Source organism: Diadema setosum, chromosome 5 (assembly GCF_964275005.1).
Source record: "Diadema setosum chromosome 5, eeDiaSeto1, whole genome shotgun sequence".
NCBI lineage: Eukaryota > Metazoa > Echinodermata > Echinoidea > Diadematoida > Diadematidae > Diadema > Diadema setosum.
This window is the reverse complement of record NC_092689.1, coordinates 26,572,198-26,598,004: the sequence shown is the minus strand read 5'-3', so window position 1 is coordinate 26,598,004 and position 25,807 is coordinate 26,572,198. Positions and strand designations below refer to the sequence as shown.

At 36.3% G+C, this 25,807-nt stretch overlaps 2 protein-coding genes across 2 annotated transcripts in view; both read right to left on the bottom strand.

The window, feature by feature from the left end:
• The window catches only part of LOC140228816 (uncharacterized), a 136,078-nt gene extending 122,419 nt beyond the window's left edge, over positions 1-13,659 (bottom strand). The window contains exons 1-5 of the mRNA XM_072309089.1: positions 13,036-13,659; positions 5,170-5,712; positions 3,644-3,676; positions 2,692-2,718; positions 2,047-2,085 (exon numbers count right to left, since the gene is read on the bottom strand). Of these exons, the coding sequence (XP_072165190.1) occupies positions 2,047-2,085; positions 2,692-2,718; positions 3,644-3,676; positions 5,170-5,712; positions 13,036-13,054 (661 nt within the window). The 5' untranslated portion in view covers positions 13,055-13,659. The remainder of the gene's footprint in view (positions 1-2,046; positions 2,086-2,691; positions 2,719-3,643; positions 3,677-5,169; positions 5,713-13,035) is intronic.
• A 5,721-nt stretch (positions 13,660-19,380) lies between these two features.
• On the bottom strand, positions 19,381-24,203 carry LOC140228657 (UPF0728 protein-like). The gene is made up of 3 exons (XM_072308908.1): positions 24,022-24,203; positions 22,255-22,374; positions 19,381-21,631 (listed from the first exon to the last, which is right to left on the bottom strand). Exons 1-3 carry the CDS (start codon positions 24,113-24,115, stop codon positions 21,567-21,569), a joined length of 279 nt encoding a protein of 92 aa, XP_072165009.1. The 5' UTR covers positions 24,116-24,203; the 3' UTR covers positions 19,381-21,566.
• Between the last annotated feature and the right edge of the window lie 1,604 nt (positions 24,204-25,807).

Genomic DNA, 25,807 nt, shown 5'->3' with positions numbered 1-25,807 from the left:
TGTCTCCGTTGTTACAAGTGGTGTTCACAGGAGCTGTGGTAAACACAGAACTCATAAAGCCACAGCTCTCATTCACGCATTGTCATAGATGTAAATGACACTTTTGAGAACGGAGAATCTTTCACAACTTCCATTTGACATGACACATTCTGTGTCAATATCACCTCTTGCATCCTGAGGAAACTATTCCTTATCTAATTACCCCCCTCCTATTTCCTCCACTGACCCCCACCCCCCACAAAAAAAAAAAAAAAATCTGATTAATAAGCATTCAGTGGAAGAAACTGAATGGAGTTACATCAGCTTACCTCACTATATTTCTGGGTTTTTGTTTTGTTTTGTTTTGTTTTGTTTTGTTTTGTTTTGTTTTGTTTTCCTTTTTAATGTAAAGAAGTTTCCTGAGCACACTATTACTTGCACTATATACTTCTGTCATACCGTCTTCTATACCACCACGCTGACAAGATGTGACGACGAGATTAATATAAAACAAACTTTCTCACATGGATAATTACACCAATTGTAAACATGGGAATATCAATCAGAGGGGTGAAGGTTGAGGTGTGAATTTTCTTCAATTTGTATCCCTCTACAAATGAATTATTTGTTAAATTACAGATCAGCAGTTGTGATTGACAGAAAAATTGAAGGAAATTCACACCTCAATTACATTGTATGTCTGCAAACTTTACCAAGGGATCACTGCCTTGCTAGTCTGCTATAAAACACAAAGATTGGACAACCCAGGGGGAGCAATTAGAGAATGAGATGGGTAAAACTGTCCCTCATCATGCATTGAATGTGATAGTATCATACAGTAAATGATCTTACCCTCCACATCTCTATAGGCAGTTAGATTTGTTTGAAATGGTGTTGTTCATACCTCTACAAGTCACATGAACATGGTGGTGGAAATTTATTCAAAAAGCAAAAGGAAACAACTTTCCCTCATCATGCATCAAAAGTGATTTGTGATACGACTCAGATCTTCAGTACAATACAGCAGATGATCTTACCCTCCACAGTTAGATTTGTTTTGGTGTTATAAACTGTACATACATTGTACCTCTACGAGTGACATGAAAATGGTGGTGGAAATTTATTGAAAAGCAAAAAACAAAAAAAAAAAAAAAAAACCAACAACAAAAATAAAACAAAAGAGAGGGACAGAATGAGTGAGTGAGAAGTAAAATCACAAATGGTCACCAATAGACAGTCACCAGGTGACAGGCAGAAGCTTTGGAACATCATAGTTAGTCCATGTTAACCCATTCCGTACGGGAACCTAGTGGGTTGTGTATTAAATCTATGGAGATTTCAGGATTCAGTATGGAACAGGTTAAATGTTCTCCTGATGATGATTCACATGAAGTGTATCTAACAGCCAGGGCCCAGTGAAGTGGTGTAAAATGATTTGTGTGCGTCATCAGTTTCTCAAGAGAAGGCAGCTCATATGCATTATGTATAATCCAAGCCAAATCTCAGACATGACTCAAACAAAGTAGTTGGATATGATGAACAATGTTATTGTCATGCCGCTTATACTCACACGAAATGAATTGACTTACCTTCTTTTTACACTCAAGATATGATAACTGTGACCCAAATCTAACCTTCAGTAAAGCTCTGTTATAATAAAAGAGGATGCTGCACAGGTTTTTTACTTTTTGCTTCTTTCTTATTTCTGACCTTTGTAGTTTTACCTGCTTTGACCAATTTTACAGAACAGAGTTTTTCTAAACTATAATGAATATGTAGGAAGGACTTTGAGAAGTAGTAAAGTAAGAAGACAAAGTAGTTACTATGAAGTACACATGCCCAATACTGATAATTCTAATGCTATCAAGTCTTCATTGATGTTTCCACAAATACCACACATTATGAAGGCTAAAGATGGTATATGATGACGACAGAGTTTAAAGTTCTAAGCATTTGGTCACTGCTTAAAACAATGCAATTGCCTGGGGGGAAAAGAAATTATTGCACATATATCAACGTCTTAAAAAAGGTGCAGAAAACATAATAAGTAGTGAAAACATCTCTTACCATCCATATCAAGGTAATGGGATTCGTCTTGCCCATGCTCTGTGCATTTGCATGCAATGTAGCCATTCAGAGTGCATTGTGGGGGGTGGGGGCATACAGAAAAAATAGTACAAAACAGGAAAGTGGATAAATACGTGTCTCAAAAATCATTGTGCATTCTCGAGTAACAAATTTGCAGATATTATCACAACTGTGACTTATGAAAGGTTCATGCACATGTGCTGATCTACTGCTCATCCTTTATACGGTCCCATCAACTTCAAATCATGTACAGATGCAAATAAAGCAGGTTCAAACAGTCAGAGCATAAAATGGGTTACAGGCAGAATGGAATTAAGGATCTCTCTCTTTCTTTGACAATCAGAGAATGGCAAATTTCTTACAAGAAAAAACACAAGAGAATAGTATGAGAATACCAATTAAGATTCATACCCATTTTACAGTATGAACTGATTGACAATTCATTGTAATTATTTTGGCACGTCTATCAAACTGGATCGTATTTGTTCGTGATTATTTACAAGGACACATCTGATGGTTGACGATAATGAAAACAATGTATTTGTTTGAAACTTAATGCACTAAAGGTGGAGAGATGCGATTGCAACAATGCTGATTGTAAAATGACAGCAACTGTATCCTTACCATGCATTTCCTCGTACACTAATTGGCCTGTAACCATGGTGACGGATGGCATGCAAGAAGGCAGGGTGTATTTTAGAAGATGTAACCGAAATAAGGAAGAAATGGGGTAACAACATAACATCATTAATAAAATGCAGCAATTACTGCAAAATCTTAAAAAGAAAAAGAAAGATACGGCAGTGATGTACACAATCAAAATCACATTATCCTGTATTGAAAAACATTCGTAATTTATTCACTAAATCAATAAAGGCTGAATAGATAGTGGAGTTCCCTAAAGTTTGGCTGAGATATCCCAAATTATAAGTTTGAATTGAATAGAAGAAGAAACAGTATTGAATCAAGGAACAAAGCAATGAAACTTGGAAGAGTATTGGTTGCATGATACCATAGCTGGGATGATACTCAACTTTGATTTTTGGTAAATTAAATACTATAGCATCAAGATGGAATGTTCAATTATATCGAATGGTGTTTCTTGTTTTCATCGCATTTTCTATGGGAGTAAAAAATAATTTCTCTGTAGTCAAATTTGACTATTCTGTTGGAATATTTATTTATCTGTTTCTTTGGTTTCTTTTCTGTTTTCACTCTACAAATGCTGGTAGCTTTTTGAATGCAATGGATTCACTTCTGGAAACAACAGCAAAAAAAAGGAGAAATTTTTGTTGTAGCCTGAAAGTAACAGAACTGAAGAAAAAATATTGTATTCCATGATAATGTCAAACTTTATGGGTAATCAAAACACACAAATCAAAAACTGCTCAAAGCACAAAAGTAAAAGTGAATATACTGTTCCCAAACCTATTCAAGGTAAAAAATTATATGAAAAACTTATTGTGATAACATTTGCAGTGAAGCATGCATTCTGTTTACATACACAGTTTGTAAAACATATTTTAGAGAGAAAACAAAGGAAGGAACAAGATTATATATTACAGGATTTACTCACCACCCATCTCAAGATAGTGATCCTCTGTAACAGCTGTACATGACGTGAAGGAACAAGTTTGTTACTAATTAAGAACATATCGTCGGCAGTCATCCGAACCATCGTATACACAATTTTCATGTAAGAATAATATTTCGAGATAATCATGTTTGAAGTTTACCCATTTTTCAATCATGATTGCTACACTTTTATGCTTTCTGCTTTACCAGAGTGAAATGTGAACTCAACTTGAATATGTGAACACAGCATAGAAACACCAGCACAGAGCAACAATTGGATAAAAATAGAACATCTGCAAGGTATGAACAAAGCTACATGATACTGAATCTCATTGTGACCACTCAAAGTGAGCAGTCATAAGAATATTAACATAATATATATTGTTCTTCAACACAATCATGAACAATCTTAACAGTAGTTACTTTGTTCACACTCAGTTGCCAAACTTGCAGTTTACTTAACTGTCGATGATTAGCTCCACTCATGAATTCACGATGCGAGTTCACACGCACTTTAACGTTAAGATCACTACAACTTACGAGCGAATACAACTCACAAGCGAATCCTGCTCGATGATTATACCGGAAGCGCAGAGACTTCGCTATGACATTATGCCCGTACAAACAAGGGAGGTTGACCCGGAAGCAAACGAGAAGCGAGGCTCATGATAACTCAAAAGCTTGTTGATTATTGTGTCCACACGAAGTGAAACTATATGAGTGGGGACCCCCCCCCCCCCCCCCCCCCGGCCCCGCGGATAGAGTGTAAACCCTAAGATGTCTTGTGGTTCTGATCATCAACTAAACTTTAAGATTGCTTACTTTCGAGTGTGTCCAAATAGCGCTGAACTGCAAGCTAATCATCACAAGTTTTCGAACTAAACTTAAAGGTTTCGAACTAAGCTTAAAGTTTTGGAACAGCATGTGAATGTAACTACTGTTGGGGCGACAAAACCTCACATCTCACTAATGTTGGCATTTTGGAAAGCAAAAAAAAAAAAAAAAAAAAAAAACCACGGCAGCTAAAGTATTTCAACAAATGGGATCATTTTTCCTTCATTTTTAGGGTAAGACAGCTAGGACAATTAATCCACAAGAGTGATTTTCACCATCGAAATTAATCAAGACAAAAGGTCTGCCACCCCAGCGATGATAAACCATTTGAGACAAAGCAAAGAAAAGACAAGAGTAAAGCTCTAAGGGAGTACAAAACAAAACAGGTTTAATTCATTCCAAATCCTGTTGCTCTATTATCTGTAGTTTCTTCCTATTTTCTCTGTTGTTGTTGTGTTTTGTTTTGGGTTTTGTTTTTTTTTTGTTTTTTGGGGGGGGAATTTCAGGAGTCCCATACTTGTATGACTATGATTTGATATTATCATGAGGGTTAAAACACATGTGAGGAAACAAATCGTAAAACAGCTTAATAAGTTGGTCTCGTGCATGAAATGTGGCAATGTCAGAGGACACACAGATGACAAGGATGTGTATTTTGGCCTGAGAATACAGGAAAAGATTGAAACAGCCTACCTCCACCTCCTCCCATGTGAACATAGTGACCTTTCTTTCCACCCATGGGAGTATACACACTATCGTTGGTGCCCCCAGCTGGGCCCATTGGCAGGTACAAGTCTGAGTCCGGGTTCCCACCCTGACTGTGATACTCGGCCATTTCGGCCTGCTTGATCATTTCGTCCACTACGTCCAAGGTGGTGCCGGTGATGCAGCGAGGTCCATCTCTGGCATCCACGAGGCGCCAGTGAACGTATCCTGGTATCCTATCCTTGAGCCGAACCAGCTCACTCTCCTCCACCCCACACAGGAGCCCCACCACCGAGTTCCGGCCGGTGATCTCCGAGATCTGCCCTGTGGCCGTCTCGATAAACTTGGGAGAAATGATAAGCACCTGTACCCGCGAGTTACAAATGTTTTGGATGGTGTTCTCGTGCGTGGGAAACTCAGTGATCTCCTCCGACTGCAAGTAGACATCAAAGGGGTTGAAGATATCGAAGAGGTATTCGCACCAGTTGATGACATCTGACATGTAAAGGATTGTCAAGTCGAACACCGTGTCTGTGCCAAACAAGAAAGGAGGGAAATCTGTCATATTACGGATACCCAATAACAAAATAGTTCAAATTTGAATGTTATGAATGGAGCAAGCATCTCTGTATAGTGCCTTAAAGGACAAGTTCACCTTCATAGATATAAGGATAGAATGAATGCAGCAGTATCAGGAGAACACAACAGTGAAAGTTTGAGGGAAATTTGACAGTCCGTTCAAAAGTTTCAGTGCCGCTATCACTGGGTCAGGAGACTACTACAGCTTGTGATGTCATGTGCATAGAACAATACACAGAAAATATAAAGAAAATTCAACATATTTTCACCTTCTTTTTTTTTTGCGTAATAATAGAGCACCTGACTTAGCTCTTTCAGAAGGCAGGGGAAATAATATTGCCCTGAACAAACGTCTATTAGCGATTCAAGGAAATGTGTATAGTAGCCCTACTACATATCGACCACCTTCTTTTAAACCGACCGCGTATAATTCGCGCACTGAACACTTAGTACGCACTTCTCTGCGCGCAAAGCACATAAAAATGGATTGGCTTTGAATGTAGATGAGGATGGTGTGGGAAAACGCGATAATTCACTGTTCATTAATGGTTTTAATCAAGGACAAAATTTCGAATGAATATTTTCACCGAATCGTAATGACAGCACAATGTAATGTCTATGGAAGTTTCTAAAAGGCTTCTAAAAAGCTTTGTACAACACGGTGTTCAATACAACTCGGTTTGCGTGCATTGTCAATGCAAAAACAGCGGTCGATCCTAATAACGCGATTTACCGCGGGGAGCTGAAACGAGGCCACGCAAGTTCGTCGGCGATATTTTTGCACTGAAACTTTGAATTGAAAAGGGAACAACGGCATTTGATAGAGCTGGATTTTCTCAATCACGTAGGTCAAGTTTTTTATGTGAATTTCAGTGTTTAATATTCTTATCAAGCAAATAAACATTAGGCGGTGGATAAGTAGTAGGTCCAACCATACTTAAAAAAAAAAAAAAAGGAATTACGTGGAATTGTTTATTTGAACAAACTGTCTAATTTTTCTCAAAGTTTCATTGATGTGTTCTACTAATTTTGCTGCATTCACTCAATCCTTTGGATATGAAGGTAAAAGTATCTTTGAAGTGTAAGATTTTGAGGGGGTCAAACACCACCATCCTCATCTTGATAAATAGTTTACATAATCTGTCAAAAATGAAGAACACTGCTATCCCCTACATTAGGCAAATACAATATTGGTTCTATCCTCTTTATCATGGCTACTAAAGTACTATCAATACTTATTAATTTGACTGGTGCTTTTTTTATCGATGTAGGGCAATTTGTCTATCAGTTGCAATAAAAACAACTCGGGGCAAGAATTTCATTAATTTTAGCAAAGACTACAGCCACAAATAACTTAAAATCAAAAAGATTTTCTGCTTGCCTTTACTGAGTACATTTATTTCATAAATAATGTAAGAAGCAAAAAGCAGACAAAAGAAGACAAAAAGAGAACATTACAGTATTGCGTTTTCTAGCAGTAGCATAATTCCCCCCCCCCCCCCAAATTTGTGATTTCTAAGATTGTAGTCAATTTCATTAATTGCCTATAGTGACCAAACAACAAGGTAAACCAACGACAATTTTAATCACTGTCCACCTCCCTGGTGTAACACATGTACATGTAATATAAAGAGTACATAATATATATCTCAGGTAGGGGTTGGACAGGTCTACCTGAAGCGTATTCAATTGCTCTCTACAGTCAGAAGCTGTGCAATAACCCTGACTGACTCACAACCGAGTCATACCTTCCCCTACTTTTTGTACCATTGCAGCAAAACAGCGAAAGCTGAGAAAGTGTTCACAGCAGCCAACTGGAATAGTAACTCCGGTTTGGGCTATGAAAAAAGATCTTTATAAACTGAAAAAAAAAAAGAAAAAAAGAAGAAACTTTTGACAGCAACAAGTTGTAGTCTCTTTAACAGACCTGAGTTCACTGGACCGAGCACAGCATGGTAGGGAGCTTTTGTGTATGTGGTACAAGATACAAAAATTATAACATAGTTCTAATTGCATGAAAACTAGTGGGCACATAACATATAACAGAAGACATCAGACGATTATGACCTATTTGAATGCTGCCAAATTCAATCAAGAGAGCAAATTGAGATGTAGTTGTTCCTTCAGCTGTGAGACTGAACAATGACATGATGATAAAGTGGATGACATTTTATCAACTTAAAATAGAGGGCTGTTTGGAAGCTGTTGACCACACTAGTGATTTACTGAATTTCTTAGTGTTCTAATCAGAAGCAAAAGTAATTTTATGTGAGTATACAACACACAAAGATCCACACAAAAACATCCAGTCTGTGTGATAAACGCCTTTTGATAATACCTGTCGACTAGTCTAAATTCAAGATGCATACACTTTTTAGTGCAATTTGAAATATTCTTCTTGTGATTATTTCTACTCGTAGAGAGTTTCGCACTCATATTTTCACAAAGCATTACTATAACAATGCTCTTGCATGTCACAAAGTAAATTTTCAGGGTATTGATAGACTTCATTGCTTGTTCCTGCATTGTCAGTCTTTGATGACTGCTGACATTTTCAGGATTTCTTGAAGTTTAACTCTTTCATAACTACTGGCAAGCATACTAGCAAAATATCAACAGTATTTTCAGGTGATGGGACTGGCAGGGTTACAAAACAACTATGGTACAATAGACACATTTTAAGAAAAAAAATGAACACAGGGTTCGTAATACCCAAATACATAGATCACATTTGTTTTTCCCAATAGTGTTTTATTTGTGTGTTAAAAGTTTGCTTGTTTTTATTGATATGGGCTGTTGGGTTGACAGCTTGAAAATCATGACTGAAGGGAGTTGTATTGAAAATCCCTTTAAACAATATCATCCATGCCCAACAGCTTTGGAACTTTGGGGGAGTGGCACCATTCATTCTGCCTGAAATTCCTCACCTCTGGGTCTTGAAATAAGACTAGAACTATCAGACATCTACTTCCTCTTTTAAGCCCCTTGATGGCAGCTAAAAATACCCATATGCATTACCCCTCTGTGCATAACCCCATACACATGCACAGAACTGCACATTTGAAATATCATGTCACTGCTTCAAACATTTTTATAACATATTTAATTTTAAAAAAAAAGGTAAAAAAAAAAAAAATCAAAGATTAGGCCTGCATCCTGCTCAGGTCTCATACATCCACAGCTTTTGACAATTTTGTTTAGTATTTTGTTAGGATATTGTTCACAATTTCTAAAATGATATTCTTGTAAAACAGCACATAATAACATTGATTATAAAAAAAAAAGAACAACTCTACAACTTTCTCTATCCTCTTCTATCCTTATTTTCCTTAACCCTTTAGCAACTGAAGATTCCATACATAATGGCCTATTGCTCCCTAGAAGGTATAGCAATATTACTCTCATTTCGACAACTTTCTACATTATGTAAAATAACTCACTGCATGTTTATTTTTGTCTATTGTAGGTTAATGTGTTTATACCAAGAGAATGGTGTGTCACAGAAGTAATTCTGACACACTTTTGTTGACCTTTGACCTCTTTCAAATTACGTGATTATATATTCTATATGAAAACAATAAAAATGGAAAAGTATAAAACTAAAAAAAAAAAAGTGGACGGGTGGTTTCGGGCATTTTACGGATTTGAAGACAGGCAGTTTCAGGCAGTTCAGTTACTAATGGGTTGAAATAAAATTTTAATGCATTTTTTTTTTAAAGTTACTCCAACAATCCCAACAATCCCAACATTGGTCAAAAGACTTGCCTGACAGAGTCATACCATTTCAGACTGTATATCTCACACAGGATTTTTAAGTGTGTACAAGGTAAATTATTTATCATTATATGAATAAATTAAGGTAAATTATCAATCAGGATTAAATATTCACAGACTCTGATGCAATAATATCATTTTATGAAAAAATTTCTTAATGTCTTACACACAGAGAAGCTTGAGATAAAGCTTAAAGTTATGAAGCCACTGTCTACAATGGAAAAGGAAGCTGAAAATACATCAAGAAAGGGAAAAGTAGTTGCTTTCTGTCACTATTCACATCTAGGGAAACTCTCACAAGAATGTTTGTAATCACAGTAAGTTGCAACAATTACAGTACTGCAATAGCTCAGTAAAACCAGAAATTTAAATGCATGCATGAAATTTTTGTGAATTGTGTGAGGGACCAAGATTCGCAAGATTAAAATGCCTGTGAAAGTTCTTGTCCGCACTACATGCATTGAATGTCAGTGGCAATTTGTGAAAAAAGCCATCAGCTCCAACTCGTGAAAATTTCTTGCCGCGAATATTTCTGATTTTACAGTAGGCCCTATGCACAACAGATTAGTGTTTCCTGCCTGCTGCTGTTGAAATTGCTTGCAACTAACATTAAATCACTGGAAACCCTTCCGTGAAATGAGTCCCTTTTCAAAGTATGGGAATTACCATCATGTCATCAGGATTGAAATTAGTTCCTGGTGCAGATAGAATTACAGATGTGTCCAGTGACAACACAAACATACGCTCACTTTACTTTGTCTTTCGCTGATCACATCAGAAAAAAAAGGATGTTGTTTTAATAAAGTGAAGCTGAGATGACCCATCCACTGACACATCCTTGTTTTGTCGTTTGATATTTTTTTTCATCCCAGAATAAAGCAAACCACAGAGACGATGATTGCATTAAGTTTGCGATCATAACACGGAAATACGCACAGCAAGTGATTCTAACCAGTTACGTTAGTAATTCTGTAAATCTGATTGCTGTACATGTGTATCAAAACTGAATTGAGTAAACAAATATCCTTTTATTTCTCACCTTAATATATAATCCCTTGCACAAAACAAGTGTCCACTTACATATCTCGAATCTAACTTTCTATTATTCTTATGAGTATGCATCTCTCATTCTTGTCTCAATATCATATCTCTCCTTTTCTTAAAGCATTCTACTTCCGTCTTTGCTGGTCTATGGTAGGAAGTGCACATTTCTAAGAAGTCAATTAATCAAATTAAAAATCTCCTTATCTTAAAGGGCTGTGAATTTTGACGACCAACACTGTTTTCATTAGAAAACCTCCAAATAAATCTGACTTAAATCATATACACAATTTGTCTTTTCAGCTGTGCTTGTTTCTTAGAACATTATCTTTATTAGTGGTGCTACCACTTTACCTTTTTTCTTTTTTTGCATTAAAGTTACTCTATACAGTCCATGGATTCAACACTCCTCATATAGCAAAATAGTGAATCATGATTGGTACTTTCTGTATTCTATTTAACGTAAAAAGCCATTGCGCTTTATTGGGCAAGTCCTCAATATCAAAGGTAAGTGAATCCTAAGTATCTATCTATCTATCTATCTATCTATCTATCAATCTATCTAGAGGGCTCAACATTAGTGGTGGTCCAGTGGCCCAGGACCAACAAAAATTGATGCAGGGCCATCAAATTTCTAAAGAGATTATCTTTAGGTGGCCTGATCAGGCATCTAAATTTCAAAATGAAATGGTATATTTCCTTTTATTTTGGGCCACTACATTTCTTTATTGGACCACCACAATTTCAGATTCAAAGATTTTAGTGCCCTGAACTGGCCACCAGAGCAAAATGTTGGTGTGGAGCCCTGAGATATACACATATAATCCTTTAAGAAATAGAGGTGGATGACCTTCTTTTAACCCAACAAAGCATTATCAGCAAATGGTGGCATTTTCCAAAGTCTAAAAGTCAAATATAATACTAGTTTTTACAAAAAGAAAACTACACAGAGTATCACATTAGATAGTATTTGTAGTGACAATACTCAACAAGCAGAGAAACTACATGGTGCACTGAACACCAACAGAGCTTGACAATTAATTCAATTTTGATTTCATGTTTGTTACTTCCTGGTGATTTGTATGCAAACATACACCAATGCCCTTCAAGTTTTCATTTCAATAATATTTTGCATTATCATCTTTCAAGAAGCATATCATTCAAGAAGCAAAAAAAAAAAATTATAAAATGAATAAATAAAATAAAGGACTGTTAGAATCTTGTGCTATGGGACATGGACTTATTTGCATAGCCATTCTGAAAAGATTCATCACATTTTTAATTACAATGATTTGCACAGTACGCATCTAACTACAAAATATAGGGTAAAACCCAAATGTTCGTGTGCATTTTGATTTTGCGAATTTTATGACAGCCAAGATTCGCCAAATATCTTGCTTTAATACAGAATTTATTCTCTGTATAACTTGCAATCTATTTGCTTGAGAAGGGAATTTGTCTCATTCCAACTGAAATAAGATACACAATCCTTATACGTACTGTTTGAATGAGTTTGACTTTTAATAGCAATCAAAAAAAAAAAATAGGACTGCAGGATCTGATATGATCTATGAGTGTTGAACTTCCAGATTATTAAAAGGCATGAATGAACAAGAATAGCTGAAAGTTTATTATTTGCAGTTTCATATTCAGTGGTCACTTTGCTGACCAGGGGAAGTAAAGACCAACCAATGAGGTTGTGACCAATGGAACATGAGAAAAAGCAGATGTTAGAGTAATAAGGAATTTTTTTTTAAAATAGAACAATCTGGTTATGTTCGTTATTTTGAAGGTTCATTAATTTGAAAATGAAATAGAGTTCATTATTCCGAAACAAACAAATTCTGTATACTTAAATGTTTGTTAATCCAAAAATAGAAAAGGATTAATTTAAACGAACATTTGTGCCATTATTCCGAAGGTTCGTAATTCTTAAAAATTAAAATGAAATAAAATTTGATATTCCACAGGTTCGTTAATCAGAGAATGAAACTAGATTTGTTATTCCGAAGACTCCTTCATCCGAAAACGAAATAAGGTTTGTTAAATCAAAAATGAAAAGAAGGTGTGTACTAACAAAATCTCGAATTACAAACTTTATTTCGTTTACGGTCTTACAATTCTCACTGGAGTAACAAATGCTTTAACTACATTTTCAGATTAAAGAATCATCAGAATAATGAACATTATTTTATTTTCAGAATTTGGAATACCAAACCTCATAAAATTTTCTAATCAGACATTACATTGTATGAACCTTCAGAATAATGAACCTTTGGAATAATGTTCAAACTGTAATTGAAGAATCATTTGCCACAGTAATGAATAAAACAAAGCAAAGCATGCATTTCATCCAGGGGGTTTACTAGAACAATGTTATAGTACACTGTGTGACTATATCACAAACCAAATCATGTTGTCACAATAGCAATCATCAAGCTGACTTGAGTACATCTTTACCTGCTCCAGGCATGGCCATTGTGCTGCAGTATCCTTGTCCAACTCTGATGCTGCCAACTGTGGGATGAGTCAGATCAAACCCTGTACAGTGAGTGGGGTAAAGGGATACACACTTCAGTGCAGTAACTGACTAGGTGTCAAAGTCCTGGTTCACCTGTGATAATTACATTAATTATCAATCATGAGAGAATTCAACAATGTTTGATCTGTAAGATCAAATGCCTCAATCCCTTTGTATTCCAGTGGGTACAAAAGTTCTTAGTAAGAGAAACCCACAAGGGTCCACAACAACTGTAATCATGAAATAAAGATATACTATAAAAGTGGAAATTTTCGCAGTGTTGAAATTTTTCATGCATTTCGCGCGACCAGAAACTAGCATGAAAATAAAAGCACATGAATATTTTTGCTTGCAATTTGTTCTAGTAGTTCGTGTCTTGATTCCACAGAGTCATATGTGAAATTCATCTTACCCAGCCGAGCGCAAAAAATTACTCACATCATGAAAATATCCACTTTTACAGTATCTGCATGCTCTTCCTATCTTATCCGCTATGGTATATGTGGTGGTTTTATTCTCTCTCCTTTTTTTTTTTTTTTTTTTTTTTTTTTTTGGGGGGGGGGGGGGGGAGATCATTGATAATCAAGAAAATAGCAACACACCAAAACATGACACAGGTGCGATGTCCATTTTTCCAACATGGAAATTACATCGTGAAAGAGGAAAAATAAATATTTCTTGAAGAGTCACCACTGTGGGTCTCATTGAGAAGTTTAACCGCTTGCAAAAATGTAGCAATATATGCAAAACATTATTCATCTGACACAACACATAGCATATACACTAAATGGCAAACAAATAGGGTAGTCATCAGAACTATTTCTATTACCATCATTATTTCATCATCATTATCATCATAGCAGGCATTGTAATTATCAATAATATTATCATTATCATTGTAATTATTGCTAATAGATTGTAACTAATATCATTTCCATTACTACAATGTGTACTACTAATAACTAGTATTTAGAAAATAATAGATATACAATGTAATAATCATAATGGTAATCATCATCATAACTACAACTTCATGGTTAAGACTCACAATCACAAAAGTTTGAGGCAAAAAGTTTGAGGCATGGTCAAATGCAAGTATATGATAGATGGAATATAAAGGGCTGTATATGGAGCAAATTTCACACATCATAATTCATATGAGCATATTGTCCAATGAGCAGGGTGTGGGGGCCGTCATTTAAGCCCGTGGGGGCCGTCATTTAAGCCCTTGGGGGCTTCAGAATGCATGTGATGTATGAATGTATGCATTACCATATAATGCGTGTATGTGTGCATGTAATGTATGAAATTATATACTATCATGTGCATATAATGTATAAATACTATGTGTGTGGATACACACGTATATGCATAACTGTACAGTGCAATTTAATATATGTGCATATGATGTACACGTATGAATAGTATGTGTGTATATAGCTAAATGGTTGTTCTTATATATATATATATATATGTACTGCTGAATGAATCCATGACAACTAAACTGTATGATTAATTAAAGCTTGATAAGCTGAGATGATGTCATCTCCTCATCTAAACCAACCCACTCGTTTGTGAACAAAGTTATTGCAAAGTTGTTGTTTTTTTTTTGGTGTTGTTGAAAAGCTGGCAAAAAAAAAATTGATGGGAAGGATACATTGTTGTTGCTTTTTTTTTTTTTTTTTTTTACTTCATGTCATGTCAAAAGATCGAGTAATTCAAGTCAAGATTTGTATAAATGCACTAGATCAATGCACTGGATGGGATCACGACTTGTGAGGACATCATGGATGACATATTATCTAGCATATCAAAGTCTATTATATATCACTGATAGTAATTCATGAAAATATTCAGAATTGAACTATATTCTTTGCAAATTATCCTAGAACCAATTTGATGAAACATCTCCATTTTGTTTTAGCTTACACTAGTTATTACAAATCTATTTCCAATATGATATTGCATTTGTGTTTTTTTTTTCTTTTTCTTATTCAAAGCACACACAAACTTACTGATGTTTTCATTGTGAGAAACTTGCCCCAACCAGGCTTGTTGAAGTGCACAACTTTAACAAATATGCTCCCTTAATTCATATCAAATGTTACTGACACTATGCCAGAACACTGTCTTGCACGTTCAGATACTGTGTAGCAGGAGAAGGAACTGTGAAATAGTCGTGCGTTTTTAAGTGTAGATAAGTTTGCGATAGTTTGGTTGCGGCAGCTGATCGCATGCACAGTGGACGTGGAGCAAACTTACCTTCCTTTCGGTACCAAGGCTGATGTGTTGTGATTTATCCGTGCATTTCACGACCGAATGAATTTCTCCATCGTTATATCCTCCATAATCAAGTGACTATTTGTCCATTCCTGATCACAAAAATATATTTCCAAGACATCAAACTGGAACGAGTGAAAATCGCGATACTCCGTAGCACAGAAGCGCAGTATCCCACCAACTTCCTACACAAGACCACTGAAACTTTTTCCCAGTGCAGTCCGTGTCAGTATAGTGCACCGCTACTTACCAGTAGGCGACGAACGCACAGTGGATTGCCGACATTGCGGAACATGTTTTGAGTCACTGTGAAAATTTTGACTACTTGCTTCCTGGTTCGTTTTGGGGTCAAATATAAGAGGTCACATCAACACGGAACATATAATTTATGCAACTTTTTAGTCATTTTTAACTGCTTGCTATCCTCACAAACTGATCTCTGAACATGGCTTTTGACCACAGTACAATTACTTCGAATGCTTTGAAGAGTGTCACACGCATAACGAGACAGAACTGAGGTAAACACAATACCGCCATCGACCCATTGACGGACTTAGTCGCGGTGGGCAATCCGCGCACTAAAGTTCCATAACTTACTTGTGGGGTTTTCCCTAATTGTATTTCAAAAGCGACCACAGAACGCTGGGCAGTCCGGGTTGACTGCGTCGCATTCTTCAGGCGGGCGATCACTCTTCTCTGGCCTTTGGCCTGGGGTAAAACGCTCGCTTCGTGCCTTTATCCATCTTACCCTCTTTCTATCTTCCTTTCTTTCTTTCTTTCTATCCTTTTTTTTTTCTTTCTGTCTTTCTTTCAAGTATGAACTGAAAACAAATAATAAGATGAAACACTATTCTAAACTCAGCGTAAATTTAATTTGATATTAATTACCTCCAATAAATAAATCACATGTTATTCCACCACGGTTTTGAAGCCACTAACCTGAGTCTGCAGGGTATATTCCTAATTTATTTAGAAATACGAGGCATACGAAACCACGTTCTATTCTACCAGGAGGTTTATCTTATGATAAAAATAACATTGTTCCACCTGAAACAGTATGATTTTTTTGTCGGGCACAAATTACGTCGGTTTCCGATCAGCTTGATATACCAAATGGTACCATTGCTCGTCCGACTGTGGTAGCTTAGGCGAACGGCGCACAATGATCCATACGAACAAGGTAGATTCCACCAACTGTACATTATAAACAATCTTTTCTCATCCCGCCTCTTAATTCCTCCCCCTCAAACAAACAAACAAACAAACAAACAATTGTAGTAAATCACAGTTTTGTGGATGATAGCAGGAGAGACTCAGGTTGCAAATAGACTAGAGTGTGTAAACTTTCTGCAGGAAATTACAAGGTTAGTGTGTAGCTTTTAATTATGTGCCCGTATTGTTAGTGAAGTTGACTCATTGGTTTGTACAGTTTCTTGGATTTGTCAGGGTAGGCAATAAAGTTGTGTTCCCAGAGGAATTAAGTAGCTTTTGTATATAGATGTGTTTAGAGGGATCTACAGCTCTTTTGTATCTTGGGGCCATGAACGTTTTTATGTGCACAGGTTGGGGTTGCATTGTTTGAAATTGAATGGCCACCCTCAATGTAATTGGGTCTGTACATAAAAGTAATGTAGTGGGGATTAACTTTAGGGGAATGAACTTTGTCTGTAGTATCTTTTGTTTAGAGTTGTTGTGGGCTAGCTTTCTTAGAGGAAAGGGGAGTCTGAACCTGGAGTTCGGAGAGGACAGAAATGGGATAGCTAGCTCTCAGGCCGGATGTATCTGGAATATTCACAATGTTAGTGTTGTGGAATGTACCTGTATTTTGAAAACTTGTGCTGCAATAAAAGCAACAAGGCATATACACAAGTTGAATCTCCCATTTTGTTTTTGATATGCGTGAGGACTCGGTAAACTGAGATTTGATAAGAGAAGAAGAAAAGTGAGAATGAACCCGCGCAGCGCATATCACAACACAAACAAACAAACAAACAAACAAATGACTGTAATGGCTACACAGAGAGATAAATAAATGAATACATGTATAGGGAAGTTGCGATTGATCGATATAATTATAAACATACATATGCATGTATGTGTTCGTGTATTGTGAGTGGGTTGATAGCGCAGGATACGTGTGTACCAAAGTTTGAAGTGTTTTCTAATTGTCACAAAATCGTCATTACAATAAAACCGAGTTTTAACTCGTATCCAGTAGTCGCGTTTATAAACTCTTGGTGCCGGAGGCCATTTAATGCATTTTCACTTAACTGTGCTCTCTCAACTTCGAATAGATGCCACTAACACTTAAGAGAAGAAAATATGGAAAACTATATATCTATTGAAAGAGAAAATAATGGTCTTTCATGTAAGGCGTGAATCAGAGCCTTCAGATGAATCATGTGACGGCATATGATGTAAATATTTATGTATGAAATACACATGTATATATAATCATTACACTCATTCCAAAGAAATCAACTATGAACAATATGAATAGTCTTTATTGTTTATATTCAAAGACAATATTCTTCTTCAGATCTCCATGGTGTAATCTTTCCTATGATATACAACTCAAAAGGTATAATGCTTACAAAATGAAGGAATATTGAATGGAAATTATACTAGTAGCTGTTTGGAGACCGCATTTACAGCATTTTGTCGCAGAGGGCGTAAGTCACTGCATGTCTCCCACCTGTAATTTCATTTCATTTCAATTCCTTATTTGCAGAAGTTAGGTATTAAAACACGGCATGGGAATTTGGTTTTGTCACACGTTCACTGTGGAAACTTCTAAACAACATACAAAAGAAAAACATCTACATTTCATATAACATCAAATGGATGCTCAAATAGTTACAAAAAAATAAAAATTCCATTAAAACACAACCTATTATTGTTGTAATGAACATATTTTATTATAAAAGAGTTACGTACCCACAAAACCTTTACATAGAATCAACTATTTAAAAAAAGAATGAATTGAAAACATTACTTCATAAACCTTTCAATATCTGCAAATTCTAGAATAATCATTAAAAAAAAAATATATTGACAATAATAATGAGGCCATTCCGAGACCCATCACGCAAGTTTACTCTGGGGATGGTATAGTTTTGGGTGAGATGGGGATTCGACTTTCTTGCTTTTGTGTGAGATGATGAGGAACCTCTTTTGAAACATGATACAGTGTAGAGCATGCAATTCTAAAATGAATTCAAATTTATTTGATGAAAACTGGTTTTGAAATGGCTGAGATATCCAAAAACAATGTTTTAAAAAAAGTGGGACCCACATCTCACACCACTTTGTTTTACTTTGTTTTTGAATATCTCGGTAATTTAAAAACCAATTTTTATCAAATTAACTTTGAATTCTTCTTAGAATAGTATGCTCTTAAATATTTCATCGGTGGTTTCTAGATTTTGCTCAATGAGTTAAAATCTGAATCCCCAACTAACCAAAAACTTAAATCGGGGGAAACTCACACAAAAGAGCCTTACTGGCTTGGTCAAGAACTAATTAATTGTGGCTCGTAAGGGTAAATTTCTCTAAAACAAAAACAAAAACAAAAACAAAAACAAATAACCTTATCTAAAAATTCCTTTACAAATTTCAGAATGAACAGAAGCAAATTGATCTTTGGAAATACAATTTGTATGAAAGAAAAAAAAAAGAATTTTTTGTTTATTTTACAACTAAGTTTTTATCTTTTTACCACGTGTCTAAAGGCCTAACAAGTTTGGCTGACCTAATCATAAGGAAAACACTACTCAGAAATTTATCCCAGCTGAACCTGAGGGTATGCATGGCAGGAGGTGGGGAAAACCTGAAATTTAATGAGGAAACAACAACAGCAATAAACAAACAAACAACAAATATAAGACTTATGTCTGTGTGTGTATATTTATTCATGTTTTCTGTATTAGAGGTAATCTTATAAAGTAATTCATCACAAAAATTGTAAATGTACGTGGTGTGTCAGTACTGTGTGTGTGTGTGTGTGTGTGTGTGTGTGTGTGTTAGCATCAATATCCATTGAAATTAAGTGTTTCCAGGATTCCTACAGTTTTTTTGGAATATATGTACATGGTCAATGACTTTTAGGAGACAAAGAAGTAGAAGAAGAAGAAGAGAAAAGACTACCTGGAATTTCCCAATCCACTGGAGACTTCAACCACTTTTCACATGCACAGACTGCAATATCTTTCTTATCACGATTAAATGCATCAAAATACTAGTACAGTGCACTTCCATTATAACAAACATGGTTATGATGAAATTCTCGTTACAAGAAAATAAAATTCAGGTTCCAAATTCATCATCTGTCATATTATATCTTTATACACTATACTGTTTGGCTATAACAAAATTTTGTTATAATGAAAGGAAACCACCATTCCTGTGGGCTTCATTATAACGGGAGTGTACTGCACTATACATGTTGAAACATTGTCATTGGTTCGAGAAGTCTTGATCTAGCTTTTGTGTCACTTTTCCTTGCTTTGATTTACTTTTTAAAAATACAATGTATGTCAAACATACACGAAATCCCTGAAAATTTCATCAATCTGAAAAAGAATGGAATTTACTGAATTCTGGAGTTTCAAATGTTTGATCAGAATCACATATAGCAAATACATGCAAAAATGTCATTGCCTAGCATCTCTCCTATTAGTTTACATGTATGATTAGTATATGAATATGTCTGTCAATAATTTAACAAATCATAAATGTAATAACTTTTTAAAATTCAAGAATAAATCAATGCAAACAATTTCAACTGTGCTGCATTATATCAAATAAAGAATTTGACACCAAGTGTAGGTCTATGTGCCCAAAGGCCGACTTGAGGGACAATAATCGCCGCATCTTATATGCATATAAAGTGACTAATATCTGTTGGTCTGAAAATTTCAAATTTCACCTTATTGTTAGTTTTAATTCATTTCAAATAAACTTCCACTAATCTACTTGGTTAACTCAAATATTTACATATAACATGATAAAGATGAAGACATGAAGTTTCTCTTGGAGAAGGCCTTCACTGTTCATTGTTTAGCCAAGACGATTGTGCTAAAATAATTTCATTGTAACATTGTTTCAATGCTGTGAACAACTATGAATCATTTAAATGAAAAAAAAAGAGGGTCAAACATGAGGTTAACATTTTCAAACTGACTCAATAGAAGCAACCGTCTCACAAATATTGTACATATTATACAAATATACCAATACAAGTGATTGGGCTACAATCTATTTTATCTTTACTTTTTACATATATTCATTTATCAATAAATATGTTATAAACTGAATATGCCTTTCCATAGATGAAAAAGTATGAAAATATGCCAAATCTTTGTCAAACACAACATCACATATCATATCTAACCCACAACACTGACAATGACCTGGCAATACCTCTCAAAAGCATATGTGGCCTTAAGCAACTACATAGACAGTGCAGGGGGTGTTTCATCAATTTAGTCAGTGCTGACAAGTTGTCAGTCTCTGACAATTTCAGTAAAATTCTTGGTTTTGATTGGCTGAGATGCTCTGGTCACTGACTGTTACTATGGTTATTGTCAGAGACGGACAACTTGTCAGCGCTAACTTGATGAAACACCCCCCTGAAGGATAACAGTTTGCTCACACTTTGCATACTAGTACTAAGTATCCCTTACTTAGATGTGAGTAAATGAGAGAGCAAATGTTAATTTTTTGCCATTAGATCATTGTGACTGTGAAAAAGGTACTTTACCCAAAAGGGAAATAAGATGAGTCACATTTACCCTGATTATGATGTAAAAATCAAAACACTGGGAGCAGAAATAAATACCAGGCATGCATTTTTTTATACAAATCAAAGTTAACAGACTAACAGTCTGCAAAAGTATGCATGTACAGTGGATGTACAAGTTGTAAATCTCATGCAAACAAAATAAACACAGAAAGCAATCTGTTATGGCAAACTTGTCAGCTTCATTTTGTGAAATTACAAGATATACAACATATGTGCCTGTGTGTGTACAAACTGAAACACAAACACCTCACTGGTGGTGTTTTACATGCGTAAAAAGGAATAGTCCATTTCCTACTGTACAGTCGGCAGAAAGTTTCATTACACAGGATCAAAACTATGTCCACTGCTCCTGTAACATTTCATGGAGTCTTCTTCAGTAGTTTGTCATCAGTATGCATTATTGACAGCTTCAAGGGCCTTGTGGCAATGCTCATCCAGTTTCCCATCACCTCCTGAATTCAAGAAAAACATGGATTGAAGTCAGACACCAAGAGAGAAACACATTCTTTGGTTGATATTGTCATATGTATGTACATGTAGAAATCTACAGATTTCAAAATAACTGGCAACAACCACATGTTGTCAATTTATGTCTGACAAAACAGCAACTTCACATAAAACCCCTTCAAAGTGCAGGCTGATGTCCCATCACAAGCTCTACTTAGACAGCCCATTCAGAACACAACAAAGATATCATGATTTAAGTTATAATTTACCATCGAGTGTACACAGACAATTCACCAGAGGGCAGAGTATACACCGGTTAAAGCTTTGATTTGATAGAGTTTCACTTTCAGAGTCTTTCAGGTGTTGGCTCTACCCGATTCAGCAAAATAAGGTTAAAAAAAAAAAAGAATTGAAAAAAAAATCACAAAGAAAACCCCAAACACATAATAAAACTTAAAGTGGTAGTCAATGATACTGTGCCAAGTTACTGCTCATAATTCTATTCTGATGACAGATGCCATCCCCATAGAAAATATGGAAAATCCTAGGGCTTGCAAGAATGGCTGAAAAAAAAAAATCACTGAAAGTTCTTCTTCTTCTTTTTTTTTTTTTTAATGTGGAGACCTACCATAGTCTAATTCCCTGATGTCACACTGATAGACTGACTCTCCATTTACAATTAACACAACTGAGTGCCAATCCTTTATCTCCTCCAGCTCGACAGTATGTCCATTGGCAGTCAAAAGATCTGCAGACATAATTTAGAATGGGAAGTGAAAAAGACAAATTAGAAAAAAAAATACTCACAGATACATTTTATACATTAATTCTTACGGCAATATAAACAATTAAACACCAAAATTTCACATCAATCACAATGCTGTACCCTGTACTGACTGTGTATGTATCCATGTGGGCTGAATGCTCATCATCTGTACCCTCATGGAATAACACAAATAAGAGTGTTGAAGAAATACAGTACTTGTTTGGTTTAAAAAAAAAAAATCTAAAAATGAAACAGTACAATCTAATTTGAATACATGTAATTCTAAATTGTAAAGAAATGAGGAACACAAAGAATCTCTAATAGTAATAATGGATATGTGTTCATGATTGATATCAAACGAGCGAAGGTTCATCCGCATCCCAAAATACTTGGCCCAAATATATACCAGCTCAGATCATCACGTAAGCGATAGACTAGGCCTATATGATTATTCCAATGTGAAAGGCTACAAAGCTGAAAGTACCTTAAAGCCTAAGAAGAGAACTATATAATAATAATAATAATAACAATAGTGGCTACTTGTATAGCACACAGGTCCACTTTTCAGTGCTCGTGGCGCTTCAAAAATGAAAAAATATCATATATTTACATGCATATACATATTGAAACATTTCAACAAAGAAGAAAATGGTAAACAAAAGCAAAAATACCAAATAAAGAATACAACATATATCAATTAAAAAACCAATATTGATCCAATATTAATGACATACAGCAATTACAGTCCTCAGTATGAAAGGAACAGATAAGTTTTAAGTTTGGATTTGAATGACTCTGTAGATGACAGTTGGCTAGACACCATTGCGCTATGGAATATCATAGCAGTTGTGTAGGGTCTGAACTAAGGTCAGGCCCAGGATTCTTGCCGTCAAAGAGGAAGATGAGGCGATAGTACATTTTGTTGCTACCTGCATCTACACCACTGGAATCCGCCAAGAATCTATCAAACAGAGCAGAAAGTGCTTACTGGACCATCCCTCTCCTTCCAACGACTATTGCACCAACTGACCCAGACTGCATTTCACTCAGTTTACTTAGAACTATATGCCACACGTTTACCATATGACCCTAACCTCCCAAGTCTGTTAATGACAATATTCTGATGTGCTCCATCCATTTTATCTTTAATTAAACTCTGTACTAATCGACTGAACATCAGTCTATCCAACTCTGCTCCTGATATATCAACTATCTAATAGGAAGGTGCCCAATCCTGACTGAACAGCTACTGTATCTGCGACCGACCCACGCTCGTCAATCTCCGAAATAAACGGAGGGAGGAAAAGAAGAAGAAGGGTAGATCTACTTGGGCTAACTATTGTCTAATCAAATTAGGGACTAGATTCTGGACCTAGCCTCTACTATGTTTAAGAGTTTGAAAACGTATTACATGATAAGGAGTGGATTAATGATTTTTTATTGTGTGCGCTTTCCACTAAAAAGAATTATAACGGAATTACACAAGTATGATTTTGTCACGAAACTGTCCACTACATCTGAAACTACACTAAAGAGAAAGAACGTTCTTGAGAAATCTGACACGAAAATAAAGGAACGGGACTAGGGCTACTGCTGTCATTCAAGTAAGGTGTTGCATGTGATATTTACCTCGAAGGCCGTCTAAACGTGGTGTTCTGTGAGCTGCTACACCACAAGAACGGTATGGTCCAAACTTGACTGTCACTATCGCGTTTTTAGGCATCCTTTCAGAGAGAAACTTAAAATTATTGTCTCTAGTTAGTGGAATGCTTCCTACGAGGAAGAATGAGAAGTCAGCAGCGTAGGTGTTGTCAAGACCACCGGTGAAATGCGCCCTCTATTGTCTAGTAAGCCGAGTAAGTGGTTCAGCCTGTGGGTTCAGCTGCCGTAACATCGAATGAAGTCAAAAAATACATTTTGAGCAATGAAAGATGATCCGCCGTTATAACTTCTGTGCAAGACCTTCTTCGACTTAACTTACGTAAGTTTAGCTTATTTATTCTGTTTTCTCCGAGGGTGATAGTTTTGAAATATTACCGACGGCCTTCTTAAATCTCGTAAAGACCTACTCCTTAGTCCCAATCGCTCACATTCATGCTGGTAACGTTAGTGGCAACGCTCTAAATAAACTGAACTGCGCGAGCTGCGTCCAGCCCGAACTCTTCGGGCTGGCTGCGAAGGTTTGCATTGAGAATCCGATACGTGATGGTATTTTGACATTGTGCTGAGTTAAGCTTTAAAAATCTAATTATTCTAAGTAGGTTGCCTAATTTGAATACGCATATCTAGGTGTAGATTCTGAAATATAAATCTAGATAGGTTAATTATTAAACGAAACTGTCTGTCCCTGTCTCACTACTCAGCTCAGCTCAGCAATTCTCAGTCGAACAGTATGACCATGCAATGCTGACTCTGTCTATCTGTGAGCTGTGGCCTGTGCCTGTAAGTTTACTGTGGTTATGTGTGCTCTTCTTAAGCTAGGAACTGCATTTCTCAACCTATAAATAGTTCATTTAACTTGTCATAAATCATTTTTACATTGATTTTTAGCTTGAGTTCAGTTCGGGAAACCCACTCACAAGGGGGGCCCCTCCTTATAAGTAACCCGTCCCCCTTATAAGTAACCCCGTCCCCCTTATAAGTAACCCCCGGGGCACCCCTTATAAGGAGTCTCCACGCTTTTTTGCAATGCAACGCGAAAATGAAAGGACTGCGGCAATTCGCTTGATTATGTCCATAAAGCTTCACAAGTTTCCTAGTTACTCACGAAATTTGAGCAAAATCGGTTTGAGGCATCATATCTAAAATCATGGATATAAATGCGATGTCAAACGACCCATGTGAATGCTGAAATGCGAGCGATTACTGGCGTGAGTGTCGCCAGGCGCGGCGGCGCGGCAATGCTTGAGTGCAGACGTGGCGACTGAGTACGGAGGTCAGTCGCCACGTCTGCACTCAAACATTGCCGCGCCGCCGCGCCTGGCGACACTCACGCCAGTAATCGCTCGCATTTCAGCATTCGCATGGGTCGTTTGACATCGCATTTAAATCCATGATTTTAGATATGATGCCTCAAACCGATTTTGCTCAAATTTCGTGAGTAACTAGGAAACTTGTGAAGCTTTATGGACATAATCAAGCGAATTGCCGCAGTCCTTTCATTTTCGCGTTGCATTGCAAAAAAGCGTGGAGACTCCTTATAAGGGGTGCCCCGGGGGTTACTTATAAGGGGGACGGGGTTACTTATAAGGGGGACGGGTTACTTATAAGGAGGGGCCCCCCTTGTGAGTGGGTTTCCCGAACTGAGTTACTTGAAAGGAGTGTACTGTAGCATATACATATTATACTAGTTGAATTCTAATGTAATAAGTGGGGGGGTCCCCCCCCCCCACTTTTTTTTTTTTTTTGCACCATT